This window comes from Geospiza fortis, unplaced genomic scaffold, assembly GCF_000277835.1.
Source record: "Geospiza fortis unplaced genomic scaffold, GeoFor_1.0 scaffold534, whole genome shotgun sequence".
NCBI classification, from domain to species: Eukaryota; Metazoa; Chordata; class Aves; order Passeriformes; family Thraupidae; genus Geospiza; species Geospiza fortis.
Genome location: NW_005054614.1, coordinates 213597 through 230794, shown reverse-complemented (window position 1 = coordinate 230794; position 17198 = coordinate 213597). Strand labels below are relative to the sequence as shown.

Below are 17198 nucleotides of genomic sequence, written 5' to 3'. Positions count from 1 at the left end.
ATTATATATATACTAGATATAAATATATTATATATTTCCACCTATTATTATTTATATTATATGTGTATTATATATTTATATATAAGTGTATATATATACATACATACATACATATATATATACACACGTACATACATGTATATATATAGTCCACCTATTTTATTATTGTATATGTTATATGTTTGTTATATATATTGGGCAAGGTTAAGAGAATAAAGTGGGTATTTATTAAAGGCCTTCAACGGCTACACCTTGGGCAGTCAGAACCCTTGCAAAGGCTACACCAGGATGGATGATGGTCACCAGTTTTTTATACAGATATAAGTTTGGTCTATTTGCATATCAGAGGTTAATTGTTCAATTATAGCTTCAGGTAATGAAGTCATATTCTCCCAGTTTGCTTCTCCCCCCCAATTCACTTTTGTTTGTACTTTTTGGGGCCTGAGGCTGTGGTGTGTCTTTGGATCTCAGGCCCAGAGGAATTGTTTTGTCTGACCAAAATGTGAAGGCAGAAGGTGACACTTTGTATGGATTTCAGAGTTCTACACTAATGGATCTGAAAAACATAAAAGCTAAAACTGAAGGCATCAAGGGTGTGCAATAATTGATCTGTTTAAACAGCCACAGAGCATCCCTGGTCCAGAGGAGGTGACAAAGATGCCAGGCTGGCAGAGTGGGGTGTTCATCCCAGGGCAGGGCAGGCTCTGACAAACCTTAAAGCCATTCCAGTGCCTAAAGGGGCTCCAAGAGAGCCAAAAAGTGACTTTGGGCAGGGGCCAGCTGTGGGTGTGGGCTCTGAGGAAACAACCACAGTTCTTTTTCTACAAGCCAGGATTTCTGGACTAAAGGCAACATTCATCAAAGTTAAAAAAGAGAAACAAATCTATGATGATTGAAGATGTTTTCAATGGTTTGTGATTGTTATTGAAACCTAGTTCCTGTTTCTTCTGAGAGCTGGAACTCAGAAAAGTTCTGGGAAGTTCTAGAGGAGAACATCATTGGTTTCCCTTTTCACATTTATTGCTGTTCACATAGAAGACTTTTTCTCTTTTTTTTTTTTCACAAGATTGCCTCAACTGTTTATAGGGAAAATACTGCTATAAGTGTTCTGGCAAATACTCTTTTGGGCATTAAATTAAAAATCCTTCTATGCTAGAAAAAGAAAAAAAAAGAAAATGGAAGGCGTTCTTAAAATTACTGTTGTAAATAATGAAGAAGATTGCTTAAATAAAAGCTTCCAGCTGCACAGGTTTGCAAAACTAACAGGGTGGATCCATAAATACTTCCATACAGATATTAAGAGTCTAACATGATCATTTAAGAAATCTAAAATGGGTAGATGAGCATAACTGGATTTCATGTGGGCATTGAAATCTGAAGGAAATGTTTCCTAGAGGACAGCAAGCACTGGGGTTGTTCTGTAGCCCATTTAACACAGGCATTATCCCATTACATTAAATTTAATTTATTTCTCACCTATGTACTATCAAAAGTCAATGCTTTCTTTTTTCTCATATTATTTTCAAACTAATGAATTTTAAAGCATGGATTCACCACCCTTAACAAAACCAGCATCCCATTTCAAGCAAAATAAGCAAAATCAAATTACCACTATTGTAATTTTCTTTTCAATGTATTTCTCTCCTAGAATGTTCTCGTGTGTTTCATGCAGGAGGAGCAAGGCTTGTGTTGTGTGGCAGGACATGGGAGAAGTTAGAAGCCTTGTATGATGCCTTAATTAGTGTGACAGACCCCAGCACGGTAGGTATCCATAGCCTGGGATAAACCTTGCTCAGGGACAGAATGGAATTTCAGATCCAGTAAAAAAATGTACAAGAAATGTGATTTGCTATTAATGATGGCTTTGGTCACCCAGGTAATGACGGCAACAGTCCAGAGAGACATGATGCCAAAATCCTGCTCTCCTGAGCTATTCTTGTGAAGCATCTGGGGGCTCCTGTGTTCTGAACGAGCCACCCAGCTAGAAATCCTCAGCAGAGGAATCGGCCTGATCATTTGGATGGAAGGGATCCAAACGCTTCATTTAATGGCAAGAAATGCCACCAGGATTTGATATCATTCGTGTGCTCGACGAGTGGGAGGCAGGTCTAAAGATCAAATTCATTTTGAGCTTCGCCACTGTTTGGGGGAAAGTCCCAGATAGAAGGGATTTGGAGTAAAAAAAGAAAACTGCCTTTTTCTCATGGCCACTGACAGTGGAGATGCAGGGCTCCAGCTCTTTGGCAGGTGTTTCGTGAGGCTCCTGGCAAAGCTTCCCTTCAGTTGACTGTTCCAGGCCACAGGTGTTCCTGAAGGCATCACATAAATTCTGCAGCCATTGCTCATCAGACCTACAAATATTTGCCTTTTTTTTCTTTTTTTTTTTCTTTCCAGTGGGCTTCATTAATCTACATAAGTAACCACAAAAGTATTGTGTTCATGTTAGCCTGCATGGATTCAACTAGGCAAAAATATTAAGTATGTCTAAAAGTTCTGCATTACATTCTCTAATTAATAGAGTAAAGGGAAAAAAAAACCTTGAAGTTCATTCCTCTGTCCCACAGCTGATAAAATCTGTTTTTGCAGAAACCATACAAAAGTAAACTCCATTTGTATAACCTATAGCAGAACAAACCCTTCCTACCTTCCCTCTGTCCCCATGTGTGTGTAGCTCATCCATCAAAGGAAATGGAAAGAAATAGAAATAGATAGAAGTAGAAAGAAATAGAAAGAAATAGGAAGAAATAGAAATAGGTATAACTATAACTGTAACTATAACTATAACTGTAAATATAACTATAAATACAAGTAGAAATAGAAATAGAGTTTGTATCTAACAAGTCCCACTGAAATGAGTCTTTTGCTCACCAGACATATGCACCAAAGCTGATTCTTCTGGATATCACAGACATAAGCTGCATTAGAGATGTAGCCAAGGAAATCCTGAACTGCTATGGCTGTGTGGATATTCTGATCAACAATGCAAGCATGAAGGTGAAAGGAGCAGTGCAGAGCATTTCACTGGAACTTGATAAAAAGATAATGGATGCCAACTATTTTGGACCTATAACATTAACCAAAGGTATTTTATTTGTTTTTTCTTTTTTTGCTGTTACCACTTAAAGCACATTGGCAATTAAATGTGTTAATTAATACTGCAGCAAACTCTGCATGGAGAATTCAGGTGAAGTCTAGAACACAATTCCCAGCTATTGGATTTTGTGATACTTTTGCTTTCAGTATTGAGACAACCCTCATTGAATTTGTGTTCTTTACTTCAGCTGTTGCTCCTTTTCACTAAATACACTTTTATTTACATGGCTCTTTCTTGCATTTCTCTTTTGCAGCCATCCTTCCTAACATGATCTCAAGAAGAACTGGCCAAATTGTTCTAATCAATAGCATCCAAGGGAAAATAGGAATTCCATTTCGTGCAGCTTGTAAGTTACACATTGCAAAAACATAAATTCTAATGCATGAGCTGTGAGGAGTCCCTGACATTCATCATAGGTTATTAGAAGTGCTAATTTGCATCCAAATTTAGCATTACTATAGTATTTGGCTGAAAATTTTTCCAATTGGAACTCAGTTGAAAATAGTTAAAATGCTGCCTTAGAAATGCATTTTGGTTAATCATTCCATGCTCATTTTCCTAAACATTGGTGTTTTATTATACACCTGCTTCCATGCAATCAAATATCTAATCATGCATATGTGTGCTTTTTACTTTTAGATGCTGCTTCCAAGCATGCTGCTGTAGGATTTTTTGATTGCCTTCGAGCTGAAATGGAGGAATTTGATATTTCTGTCAGCACTGTGAATCCAACCTTCATCTGCTCCTACCATCGCCAGCCAGCACCAGGCAACTGGGAGGCATCCATTTGGAAATGTGAGTTTGGGTGGATGAAGGTGACGCACATAAAGCAGGAGGGAGGATTTTCCAGGGTAAAAAATAAAGGAAAAAATGATGGAAATGACAGAAAGGATGAAGGGGCATGAGGAGCAAAAGGAAAGAGCTATTTTTTATCTCTTTATGTAGATATATTCTGTATCTATATATAGATATAGAATCTATATCTGTATATAGATATATTTTATATTTATATAGAATACCTCTATATCCCTCTATATAGAGGTAATATTAGCCTGGTGAAAAGAGAAAGAGCATGGAATGAGACAATGTTATGTGAGAAAATGAATATATCAGGGCATCAGGAATGGAGGGGGAGGAGAGCACAAAAGTGTCACCACAGGACACAAAACAACACGACCCAGACTTGCTGCTCTTTCCAAGGTAAAAAAGGGACTTTTTATTTTCTGACTCCAACATCTGTAGATTTCCAAAAGTGGCAGTGGGTTGGAGGGTAACAGTGCCACCTCTCCAATGACACTGGACAAACCAACAGTCCATCGAATTTCTCCTCCTCCATAAAAGAATGCAAAACAATAAATTATTAATATAAAGTGTGTGAGAAAGTTCATTACAAGGATGTAAACATCAGAAGGCTTAGAAAATCTGAAAAAATCAGGGTGACACAAAAGGTCCAAAGGGGCAATTCCACTGCACTCGGGTTGCTCCTTCCCTTAGGACTGTAAGACTTTACCTCAGTTATGGAAAAATCTTGGCCACATACTGATGAGGAGAATCGAGTGGGGAAGGGATTGAAAGTGCATAGAGAAGAAGAAATTAAAGAAATTAAACTGATTTGACTGATTCACTAGCTTGGTGTGCCTTTTAACACCATTCCCTCAGACTATTTGCCTGTCTGTCTGTCTGTCTGTCTGTAGGTCTCACTCCTCTCTCATTTACAGTCTTTTTCAGGAAGGTGTCCTATGGTGTGCACCCCGTGGAGGTGGCAGAGGAGGTCCTTGCCACGGTGAGCAGGAGGAAGCAGGAGGTGCTTATGGCCAATCCCATCCCCAGAGCAGCAGTTTACATCAGAACATTCTTCCCCGAGCTGTTTTTTGCCATTGTTGCCTCAGGGATTAGGGAAAGGCTGAAGACAGAAGAGGAAAATTGATTTTGTTCAGTTATTTCTTTGCTTTTGACCTGAAAAAAAAAGGTTTTTGTTTTGAATGTCAGTGACTTTGTTTGCTATGAGTAGAATAATTCCACTATCACTGACACACACAATCATCTATACATTTAGGAACTTCAGGTGAAGCAAAACACCATTGAAGGGTCAGCTGGACTAGCTCCTAAATTTAAATTTAAATCATCTAAAAATTGTTTTTAGGGATTATGACATTGTGCCATTGGAACCAAACTGCTACAAGTCCCATTGCTCACATAACTTCCAGCACTTACAGACCTCGTTCATAATACAATCACCAAACACGACAGGAATTCTGAGGGCAAAGGAATATTTGTCACTTGCAGGGACATGAATCTTTGGCTGTAGCTCTAATTGAATTGCTCTGGGTTCAGGAAACCTGGCTCAGAGGGGTGCTCACCTCTGGGATGGAGGGGTCAGTTCCTGCAGCTCCTGCTGGAGCTCCATCTGTTTTTCTGATGTAGCACTGGGGTTTTATTGTGGTGTGAGTGATTTTGCCTTCACTAGAAAGTCAAAAAATCATTTGTTCAAAACTTTCTTGGTCCTCAGCAGAACTCAACTCCCTCAAACCAGTGGGTATTTGCTGTAATCTCAGTTCTGTTTGTTTCTGTACCTCAGCAACAGCCTAATCTTCCACATTTCCATAAGAACAAGATGCAGAATAAGCATAATTTCATAATTTCATCAGAAAAGGGTCAGGCACCACAGGACATCCCAGCTAAACATGAATCAGCATTGCTTGTGGCTGCCCCATCCCTGGAAGTGTTCATGTCCAGGTTGGATGGGGCTTGGAGCCACCTGGGATAGTGGAAGTTGTCCCTGCCATGGGTGAAAGGACACAGATGCTTTTTGAGGTCCCTTCCAACCCAAACCATTCTGTGATTTCTATGATTTCTATTATTGTCCTTCTTTGTGGTAAAAACAAGTGGATTACATGTTAAAATAAGCTGAATAATCCTTCTGCTCCATTTTGCACGTTCTAGAGATCAGCAGAAATTCTTCACACAATTTCACTTCCAAACTGTGAGCAGTTCAAGGAGCCACAGCAGAAGGCAGTGAAAGAGGTGAAATAACACCAATATTCTGTCAAGAAAGTTTTAAAAACCAGATGAATTTTTACCTAGAAAGTTGTATCTGAATGATTTTCAAATTCCTGACATGTTCTGCAGAGAAGGCAGGACTGAAGTGTTCTCCATGTCTGCTGGAGTAGGACAATGTGCTAAAATTACTGCCAAGGAGATTTACAGGGACAGCATTTTCTGCTAAGAATAGTTAAGCACAAAGGATAAATTGCCACAGAAATTTTCAAATGCCTGTCTTCAGAAGCTTTAAAGAAGAGATTAACGAAACATCTGTAAAAAAGCAATGTAGCTTTAGTTTATCCTGCCTAAAAGAAAAGAAGGATTAGATGACCTTTTAAATGGGTCACACTTTTCTCTAATTCAGTGGCTTTTCCTCATCTTGAAGATGAGGTTTCTCCACTGGTATTTCAGACACAATATTTTTTTTCCCTCTGGGGAAATCTATTATTTAATCTGAAGTTTTCTATTTCATTTGTTTATCTCTGTTTCGCTGTCTCACCTGTGGATATATGTTGCACATAAAAATATTATGACAAGAAAAAGAAATATTAAAATGAGTTCAGGATAACAGGAATTGCATCCCAGAGGTGCCCATTTCTCTCATTAGCTTCCATTAGTGGTAACCAGGACTGCTGCAGATCTGTGTCTGAAATTTACTGAGATGCCACATTCATCAAAATTGATTGGATCTAATGAATCAGAATAAAAATGCTGCTGGTGCTTTTCCTCTGCTTTCAAATAATGTGGTTCCAGGACTTACTGGGTGTCAAAAGTTAAAATAATAGGCAGAATGAAATTGTGGCTTACAAATAGGGATCAGGAATCTTGCATTTCATCAGGTGAATTTATTTACCAGATATCCAGCAGAAGACATACAGCTTCTGGAATGGTCAGCATGAGAAAAACAGACAGAGATTTAAGAATGGATCTGGATGGATTCTTACTGCTCAATTATTTTAAAATTGCCCACCTACAGCACTTTATATGCTTGCAAACCAGTGTAAGAAACAATCCTGAGGAAGCAGCATATGGAGAGACTGCCAGGCTGTGTTAGTGACCTGCAGGCTAAGGAAAATCAAGTGAGGCACTTGCATAAATTGGATTTTTCAAAGGATTTGCAGGCATCAGCCAAGTATGTTCCTGGATGAGGTGGAAATTCTTCCATCACACCCAGGAACAGCATGAGATGGGTAAAAATCTATGGTAGAAAGAGTTAGGGTTGACAAAAAGCAGAAAGTCAGATGGAATCAGACATAATTCCTCTCTTGGTGAAGGTGTTAGAAACATATCCATCACAAAGAAATGAGTGAAACAAGGGGAGGAATAAAGATCTTGTGTTTTGGACAAGGGGTTGAGACTGCTTCTAACAGAGTGGGCACCAAACTCTGGCCACTGCTTTGTTCCCCTGCTGGACTGAAGGTGGCACTTTCAGAGCACTGTAAAGGATAAATACAGACTTTTCTAAAGATTAAAGAGGAAGCCTTACTGCTATCTGCAGCCAGCTAGGAGGATGGTGTCGGGAATATGGAGCCACACTCTTCTCAAATATGCACAATAAAAATAAAAAAGGTAATGGACACGAATTGGAACACATGACATTCTGATTTGATACAGGGAATTGTTTTTCTGCAATTGCAGCAGTGAATTTCTACAATTGCAACAGTGAAGTTTTGGGACCTGTTGCCAATGAGGAAATCTCTCTTTTTTTTAGTATATTCAATACATACACAAAAACTCTGCTCTCTTACCACTAATGGTTTTCTTCTGATTCCATTTTAATTTTTTCATCTGATTTAATTTAATTTTGGGACCTTTTGCCAATGAGGAAATATCTTTTTTTTTTAGTATATTCAATACAAAGACAAAAACTCTCCTCTCTTACTACTAATGGTTTTCTTCTGATTTAACGGTGCTTCTCTGTTATCAGCTCCACCTTATCACTGGCCATAACCTGAGCTGTTACAGGTCCTGCTGGCAGAACAAGCTCAAACTGTATTTATTGCCTGAATAAAGATGGATAGGGATTTTTCCAAAGCCCAGAGCTGCTCAGTAAGCTGTCACCCAAAGTTCACAAGTGTGTTTCCCAAGGAGCTCAATAACAGGAATATTCTGGTGTCCAACCAAGCAGGCACATGGCTCAGCTCCATGAGGAAGCTCCATGTTCCTGATTTGTGATGTTTGCCATCATTTCCACCTCCCCATCTTTAAGGTGATTATAGATTCTTCATGTATAAATGTATAAATCAAATTTTGATTCTTTCTGAGTCTGTTCCCAGAATGATTCCTGGAGAATTCCATAGGTGAGTGATGTGCTGTCCACAGCCAGGTATTTTTCAGATTTCAGTTTGCTTCCTTATGAATCTTCCAGATTTTATTTTGCCTTCTCATTTTATGTAAATGTTAACACTGAAACCTTCTACCAGCCTTTCTTTCACAGCAAATCCACCATGTGTATGGTGAAACTCTTGAACCATAAGCTGAGGTCCACAGATTTTTTGGAGAGATTGAACCTTTCCTAAAAAAATTACCCAAGCCATGCACAACATGCCTTATTTGCTGCCCTGCTTCTGAGGCTTTTGGTTTTAGGATGGGATTTTTTACAGTTTTTTTAATAAAGAATCAGAATGGAGTGATTCTAACAAACTCACATACTCTCTATCACTTAAAAACTTAAAAACTAGACCTGTGGGGAACCTATCTCACTGTTTTTATCTCCACTGAGCCACCTGAATCTTCTTTTCCAATACCAAGACTTCCTTGAAACATCCACGGAAATATAATTTCTTTATTAAGAAAAATAAATAATACTACACATTGAGACATTTTATTCATTAACACTGCTTTGTTTGGATCTAGGATTATAATTTACAGAATTCTCTGAGATCTGGTTCAGCTTTACAGGACTGAAATAGTGGCCAGGTGACGCAGACTTCTTAATGCATGTGTGGGGTCATCTGTGGTGTTCTGGAAAGAGTTCACATACACATTGCAAACCTTCTCTGGAGCTGTGTACTCAGGAAACTTGTACTGAATCCTAAAGCTCCTTTCCAGCTTTTTCCTTTTGTGCTTGAATTCCAAGATAGTTTTTGTATATTTGTTAATAGTGGTCACAGCTGCGGCCATACAGCAAGCGAAGGAGGTCCATGCAAGGCTGTGAACAAAAAAGCAAAAATTATCAGAAATTAGCAGGGAATTTTCATATTCAAGCCCTTCAGTTTTATTTTTGAAAACACTGCTTATGTGTGATTGTGTTGGCGTGTATTGGGGAAAGATGAACAGGCTGGGTGAAGAAGAAATACTCTTGGTCAATGACCATTTACCAACCTCTACATATTTATTGCAATATCTACATTTAACATACCTGTTTAATGAATTACCTCCAATTTCTCTATTTTAGCTCTATTTAAGCTTTACTATTAAGCTTAGAGCTTAATATCAGAAAGGAGTTTTATAAAAAAAAAGAGGAATGCAGAAAAAGTTAAAAGGTGCAGTTATTAAGTGTATAAATCTCACAGGGGACACTGAGAAAAATGTGAGTTACCCAGAAGTGTTAAAAAGAGCTATTAAATATCTGGGTAAAGCAGGTTCAGAGCATTGAAATGCATTCCTGAGAAAATGCATGGCACAGTAAAGAGAGAAAAAAGGACATCAACTCTGAAATGTTAGAACCCCTAAGGAGACAGAACTAAAAAAATTATATTGAAATACAGTTTTTAAAAAATGTATGAAATTAAAAGCAGCATGTAAAAATATGGCCACGAGAGCATGAATTGGAGGGTGCAGCCAGGTGGGGTCGGGCTCTTCTCCCAGGGAACAGCGACAGGACAGGAGGACAGAACCAAATATAAACCAGTTAGTACCCATAGGACCAGCCATAATCCCAAGTGTGAGGCCTCCAGTCTTCAGGACCAAGATTTACAGTCATTTGAAACACAGTTGTGTACATCATGTGAGCAACCATGCCCAGAAGACCTAAAAAATATAAAGTTATAATAACACTAGTTATTTAGTCCTTGGCAACCAGCCTGACAACTAAATGAAAATTGATAAGTTAAATATAGCAAAATCCACAAATCTAAAATTCAAAATAGGCCACATTAAGAAATAGTTAATTGAAAAGAATATTTTCCCATAAAATTTTGCTTCACTTTGTGAAGTGGAGATGTTTAACTGTACCTGCTAGCACGGTGACCACTGCGGAGAAGGCGTTGATCTTCAGCCCATCAATGACAGAGCTGTAGTAGCATATTTCTACTGACATGAGAATGTTCCCAGTCAGGAGCAAAACCACGTAGAGAAGCTCTGCTACAATAGACAGCCATAAAACCCCTGCAAACCAAACCAACAGCACTAGTATTATCAGCAATCATTTCAGATTTTTCACCATTTCCTCCTTCATTTGGATTGTTGATGCAAAGTTAAACAGAAGCACAAGGGCTGTGAGGATGCTGTGATGATGAGAACATCTGTGGAGGACTTCAGTGGCAATGGACACCCCAAATTATAATTATTGGAAAAGCAGTTGCATGTTTATTTTCACCATTTCCTTCTTCATTTGTATTGTTAATGCAAAGTTAAACAGAAGCACAAGGGCTGTGAGAATGCTGTGATGATGAGAACATCTGTGGAAGACTTCAGTGCCAATGACAAATTGATTATAATTATTGGAAAATAATTTAAGTTATTTTAAAAATTAATCTTAATTCACTTTAAGTAATTAATTAAAATTTCAAAATATAATTATTGGAAAAGCAGTTGCATGTTCCTGCTACACACTAAGTGCAAGGTGGTTTTATACTCAGTAGCTACCCTAAAATCAACATAAACCAAAGTTAATATAAAATAACCAAATTTAATAGAAAAAGAACCAAAGGTAATTTAAAAAGAACTGTTGATGTCATGGTTCTGAGGGCAGAGAGGAGCAGAAGCCCAGCTAACAACCTGGAGGCCATGCACACACCTGCACTGCCTGTGGGTCCAGGCATTCAATAAAATCTTCCCCACAGGCTTAACTTTAAACCCAACAGGATCTTGATTTTTTTGGGCAGAGAAGCCTTCCTCAGGCCAGACAGCCTCCAGGTTTTGCTGAGATTCATTTCCCTAGTTATCTGCTAATTCCTCTCTTTTCGGAGATCTGGTAATTACATCTTATGCAAGAAGTTAATCCTGCCATGAAAGTCTCTCAGCCTGCTGTCTGACCTTTAGCATGCTAATGTCCCACAGCCAGGAGCAGGAGCCCTCCTTATGTCCAAATCTGCTGGGGTAAGATCTGGCAAATGGTCTTCCCCAAATGTAAGTGCTGAAATGAGGGATGTGGGACCCCAGGCAGCTCTTCAAAATGCAGTTTATTGTACCCAAGATGTCACAGCAGGCCAGGGTTGTGGGTGACAGAGCTGTGCCCACAGCTGTCAGCTCCAGCTGCAGGCAAACTTGGAGACCCACATCGCTCATTCAGGGTCTTACTGATGGTGCCCTACGTTTGGCGCCATTGTAAGAGCCGAAATGAGGGATGTGGGACCCCAGGTAGCTCTCCAAAATGCAGTTTATTGTATCCAGGATGTCACAGCAGTCCAGGATCATGGGTGACAGAGCCTGTGCCCACAGCTGTCAGCTCCAGCTGCAGGCAGGCCTGGAGACCCTTTGGTTTTGGTTACAGTGCATTATATACTTTTCTTTGCTGAGCATCTTAACACAGTAGAACCAATCTATACCTTAACTTTTATCTATAGCCTACCATAACTACTGTAATTACCATATTCATGTTACTGTTCTCCAATCACTAAAAGTTAGCACATTACAGTTTAAGCTAGAAGTTGTTTTTCAGTTTTCTTGCAGGAAACAGAAACTAGAAAGTTTCTGTAATGGCAAGCTAATTTCATTCTAATAATATTTACATAGGCAGAGTGAGCCCAAATTAAATGCCTCCACTTAGGGCTAGTAAGTCTCCATATCATGTTTTAGCAGGATGAAAATAATCCTCTTCTGCTTTGATTTGTGCAAGGTGAGATCATAGTAAGAAAGCAGAAATACTTATGCTCAAGAGGAAATCCAGGAACTCATTCAGTGGGAAATTCTGAGACCTTTTTTCTACTTGCAACATTTGCTGCCTTGTTTGCCTGTGCTATCTTCCTGCTTGGTAAAAACATCTTCTTGTTTGAGGTGGGTTTATCCTTTGCTCTAAGCCATAAAAACCCCTTCTAACTAACACACCCTTTGCCTCCTTGGTTATCCAGTGAGACTGGCTCAGCAATTCTTTTCTTCTATATCAAAACTTGCTTCTATCTCTATTCCTTCATCAGATTCTACATCCAAAAATCTTTCTGCTAAGCACACATATCTGTGAGACTTTCTTGTCAAACTTTCATCCTTCCCAACACCCAAACTTTTTAAAAACCAAATGTGTCCTGAGACACCTGGCTGCAGATTCAAGCAGTGATTTCATGTGAAGATGTACACAAACAATCATAATTTAAAAATTGAAACACTGCTGAGACACATCCTTCGTTACCAGACACCACCTAGGGCACGAGACAACTTTTGTGTGGTGTGTAACTCCAAATGCTGGCTTGGACAATGTCTGTGGGGCTTCTGTGATTCATGGGCCATTCAGACATTAAATTTTTGGGCCAGGCTATGTGTGGGTGTTCTTGGACATGGTTTGTTTCTCCAGAAAATCTGTCTCTGTAAAAGATTGTGATTTTCATCAGGAGCTCCAGATGTTGCATTGCCCAACACTTCTGGCTGCTCCAGCTGTGAGAGTTTGCATTTTAACATTTTTTGGGCAGTGATCCATTGTGAGAAATGCCCTGCACAAGGGTGACCAGCCCTGTGTGTGGGACCCAAGGGTGAGGAATTCGGGGAGGCTGAGCCTGCTGCACCCTGAGTTTGGATCCCACAGCACCCCCAGGCATGTGCGGAGCACAAACCCCTTCTGGGCAGGATTTCCACACAGGATTTCACTACCCAGGGGCAGATTTCTGGGTTTTAGGTACCTGGATGCTTCTTGGCTGTCTCCAGTGGCCTGCCAGTGCCTGTGACATTTGCTGATGCTGTTCAGAGTCAGTGTCAGCTCTGTGTCCACCAGCAATTTTCCTTGGGAGGAACTCTCAAAAGCACCCCTCACTCCTGTGTGACTACACCCACATCTCATTTCTATTTTTTTCTCATGTTAGAAAATTCTATTATTCTGTTAAGGCACTGTGATGAGCTGCAGCAAGCAGAAGGAAGACTGGCCTTCAGAAAATGAGTATTTCTCTTTCTCAAGGGCCTGAAATTGCATTTCCAGGCAAATACTCCGGTCCCAGAATGCTGGGAAGAATGAGTTTTGGGTTTTTTCCTGGATCAGCCACTTGTAAAGTGATTGGTCTATCAGATCAGTGATGGACTGATGTTTTCACACTGGGGATCAAGAGGAAGGCACAAAGCAGTATCTGCAGGAATTTTTTTGTAAGAATATCTGAAATATTCTGTATTAAGAATTATAATTCTTTATTAAGAATTAATTATTCTTTATTAAAAATTAATTATTATTTACTAAGAATTATCGAATATTCTTTGAAAGAAGAGAATGGAAATGTGTCCCCACAGCCCTGAGTAAGGCACAGGGAGGGGATTCAGATCCCACCAAGGCTGGTTTGGTGCACAGCACATCTCCCTCAATCCCCTGAGCACACAAACCTCCTGGGTGGATGTTCACACACTGCCACAGAATTCCTGGCTGCAAATATGGAGGTATGAGGAGACAGAGGGAAAAAATATGAAAATTTGGAATTCCAGGACCCATATTCCAATTTCAAAAGCCATTCATATTCAAGTGGTGTGTCTTCAGAAAGACATTGATATTGTAAGCCATATTACCTTCATTTTGAAGTTAGAAAACTAAATAAAGGCCAAAAAATACTCTTTGTGATTAAAGCAAGCATTTTCGAAATGGATTCATTTAATTTAACGCAGAATACTTATATTGGTAAGTGTGATCAGGAAAGTTTTGACTACAGACAAAAAATATGCAATATCTACCTCGATCAGAAGCTGGAGTCAGACTGATGAAGCTTCTACATTTCTCACCTAAAAAAGAGAAGAAAAATAAATCAAATTCAGGATTATTTTGTACTCTGTAATGGTCTAAAGAAACAGATTAATAGAAAGAAGAAAATGCAAAATCTATCATAGAAGCAGAAAGTGAGAAGATCAGGAAAAGCTGGTTTAAGTGTACACAGGGACCTTGGTACATCACATTTCTCCTGGAGTTTAACCAGAGAGTCCTCACAGACTATTTCAAGGCAGAACCAGAGCCTGGAAGAGCCAGAGGAAGGCTGTGAATTGATTTCCATGGGGTGGTGGCTGTGAGAGCCAGGAGAGGAAAATCCCTTTGCAGGACTGGAATCAATCCTGGTGTCAGGGCAGAGCTGCTCTCCTCACGGCAGCAAGGCTGCTGCTCACACAAATTCCCTCTAAGCTGCATTCCAATTTCTTCCTGTAAGCTTTGATTTCCAAACCCACATGCCCCCCTGCCCCCCACACAGATGCTGTGAACAAAGCTCTGCGAATTAATTCTCTGATCTGAACATGCTGGGTGGGTTTTTTTGGTTTGTTTTTCCAGCTCCTAACTGCACCAGGTCAGAAAACATCAGCTTCCAAACTTGAGCTTCCACAGCAGATGCTCAAATTACACAACCCTGGAACACACAGCATGGATAAAAGCGTCTTTTGGACAACTTTTGCTCTGATCTTTGACATTTTCCCCTTAACACTGCATAACTTACAAGAAGTTCTGGTAAAGCTGGTCCTTCAGGACAGGTGACTGTGAAAATATTTGCATTTATGGCATAGGTGACAGCTGCTTTGATTTCTCTGAAGTTCTGTTCTAGCTGGGCTTGTAAACTGATCAGGGCAATAAAGGGAAAAACTTAATGTTGATCTGGTTTTACAATAAATGCTTGAATTCTTGGACCAGCAATTCCCTTATACAAAAATCCCAAATTAACTAGAAAGTTTCTGTTCAAGCTAATTTCATTCTAATAATATTTACATATGCAGAGTGAGCCCCAATTAAATGCCAGCACTTATGGTTAGTAAGTCTCCATATCATGTTTTTGCAGGACGAAATTAATCCTCTTCTGCTTTGATTTGTGCAAGGTGAGATCACAGGAAGAAAGTAGAAATACTTGTGCTCAAGAGGAAATCCAGGAACTAATTTAGATCCAAGAGATATATTAGTGCAAATGATTTAAACAATTAAATAATAAAAAAAAATCAGTTTGCGTTTTTTATGTTTTTATGTTTCTTATGGATCCTTCTGATCCATAGGGGATCAGGACTTATTTAAAGCAAGTGTTCATTTTGGAATAAATGGAATAAAACTACTGGAAAATGAAATGCAAGGTGAGATCACAGGAAGAAAGTAGAAATACTTGTGCTCAAGAGGAAATCCAGGAACCAATTTAGATCCCACAGGTATATTAGTGCCAATGATTTAAAAAATAAATTTTAAAAAAATCAGTTTGCGTTTTTTATGTTTTTATGGTTTTTTATGGATCCTTCTGATCCATAGGGGATTTTATCCATAGGGGATCAGAAGGAGTTATTTAAAGCAAGGATTCATTTTGGACTAATGGAATAAAACCACTGGAAAATGAAATGCTTTCTTGTTAGAATCATTTAACTTGCTGTTATGGTGAGTAGAATAAAAACCAAATAATCTTCATCTGTACCATAACCTGTCAGCTAAATCAAAACCACAACGTCACCCTCATGTTCTTGCAGAATTTATTATGAATTTTTTAGGAATTGACTAGACACTACCCTCTAAGGCCCCCTTTGCCAGAGAAGAGCAACTTTTTAAGGACACAAACACCCTAAAATACGAAGCCAACAGCGGAGCAGAAGGGACGGGCACACCAAATAAGCAGGAAAAACCCTGGTTACTTCATTAAATAAATTCCCACGGGTTTACCCACCTTCTTCATTGATCATTTCCTCACAGGAGTACCAGATGCCAGCGTGGAACTTCTTCTCCACGAATTTGTCATCGCCAGTCTCCCAGATGTACTGCACAGCCTGGCTGCTGTTGCCGTCGGCGCTGTTGAAGCGGATGCACAGATCCCCTTTGCTGTCCCCTTTGCAGAAAGGTTTGGCCACTTTCCTGGTCCCCTCACACCAGTAACTGCTGCTGAAAGCTGTGATGGAGAAGATTAAAGAGAGGAAACTCAGAGAAAATGCTGCCGAGGCTCTGTGCCTCCTGTCTGCCTCCGGGATGGAGGATGGCATCTTCCGGAGATGCACCAGAAATGATTCCTGAAATTCCCTTCTGCAAATTTCTGCATCTGCCTGATGAAACACCTGCTTGCCTTCACCATCCCATTCTTCATCCCTCCCAGAAAATTGTGCTGGCTTAGGAGTTTAAGGCAGAGAGCAGAGATCTGGGCATGACCAGAAATCATGTGGCAGGGGAGATTAAGAATAAAGGACAGTGTTGCTTGGCAGCAATGTGTTGTGGAAGGAATATGAGGAAGTGTGACAATAAATGTTAGTTTACCCCATGAATCATACACAGAACACAGAAGCACTGGAAGCACCCCAGTGTGCAGTCACTAAAGTTTTATTTATACAAACAAAACATGCCTATTTACCTTGATTGGAGTCAGACTGATGGAATCTCTATTTCTCAGCTAAGGAATAAACAAAATCTCACAGTTCCAAATGCTCCTGTGACACTGAACACTTTAAATTGAACCCAGTTGTGACTCTTGCTATAAAAAAACTCGTAAGGAGCTAAAACTGGTTGGTCAGCCACAGCATTTCACAGCACGCACCACTAGAAAGGGGACTGCCTATGTTCACAGCTCCACCAGTGACAAATAATTATTTGAAAATAATTAAATTTCCTGACTTTGCTCTCGTTGGTTTCCTGGGCACTTCCCAGTTTGCCCCCATGAACACATAACACGAGTTTTGCCCAAGGGAGGTGAAACATTAGAGAAAAGGCTGAATTATCCTTATTTGATATTTCACTGTGTGAAATAACATTTATTTTACCTCCATCTAGGAAACATTTCCCACC

The 17198-nt window shown here is 39.5% G+C and overlaps 2 protein-coding genes across 2 annotated transcripts in view; one reads left to right on the top strand and one right to left on the bottom strand.

Annotated features, from left to right (window-relative positions):
* DHRS7C (dehydrogenase/reductase 7C) overlaps positions 1-5082 on the top strand; it is a 7158-nt gene extending 2076 nt beyond the window's left edge. The window contains exons 3-7 of the mRNA XM_005430277.2: positions 1649-1761; positions 2872-3082; positions 3348-3440; positions 3734-3889; positions 4813-5082. Coding sequence (XP_005430334.1) covers positions 1649-1761; positions 2872-3082; positions 3348-3440; positions 3734-3889; positions 4813-5021 — 782 coding nt within the window. The 3' untranslated portion in view covers positions 5022-5082. The remainder of the gene's footprint in view (positions 1-1648; positions 1762-2871; positions 3083-3347; positions 3441-3733; positions 3890-4812) is intronic.
* Positions 5083-8977: 3895 nt separating this feature from the next.
* LOC102038866 (germ cell-specific gene 1-like protein) lies at positions 8978-16576 on the bottom strand. The gene is made up of 5 exons (XM_005430276.1): positions 16096-16576; positions 14156-14203; positions 10313-10465; positions 9997-10108; positions 8978-9287 (listed from the first exon to the last, which is right to left on the bottom strand). The coding sequence occupies exons 1-5, from the start codon at positions 16403-16405 to the stop codon at positions 9032-9034; spliced, it is 879 nt and encodes a 292-aa protein (XP_005430333.1). The 5' UTR covers positions 16406-16576; the 3' UTR covers positions 8978-9031.
* Positions 16577-17198: the final 622 nt, after the last annotated feature.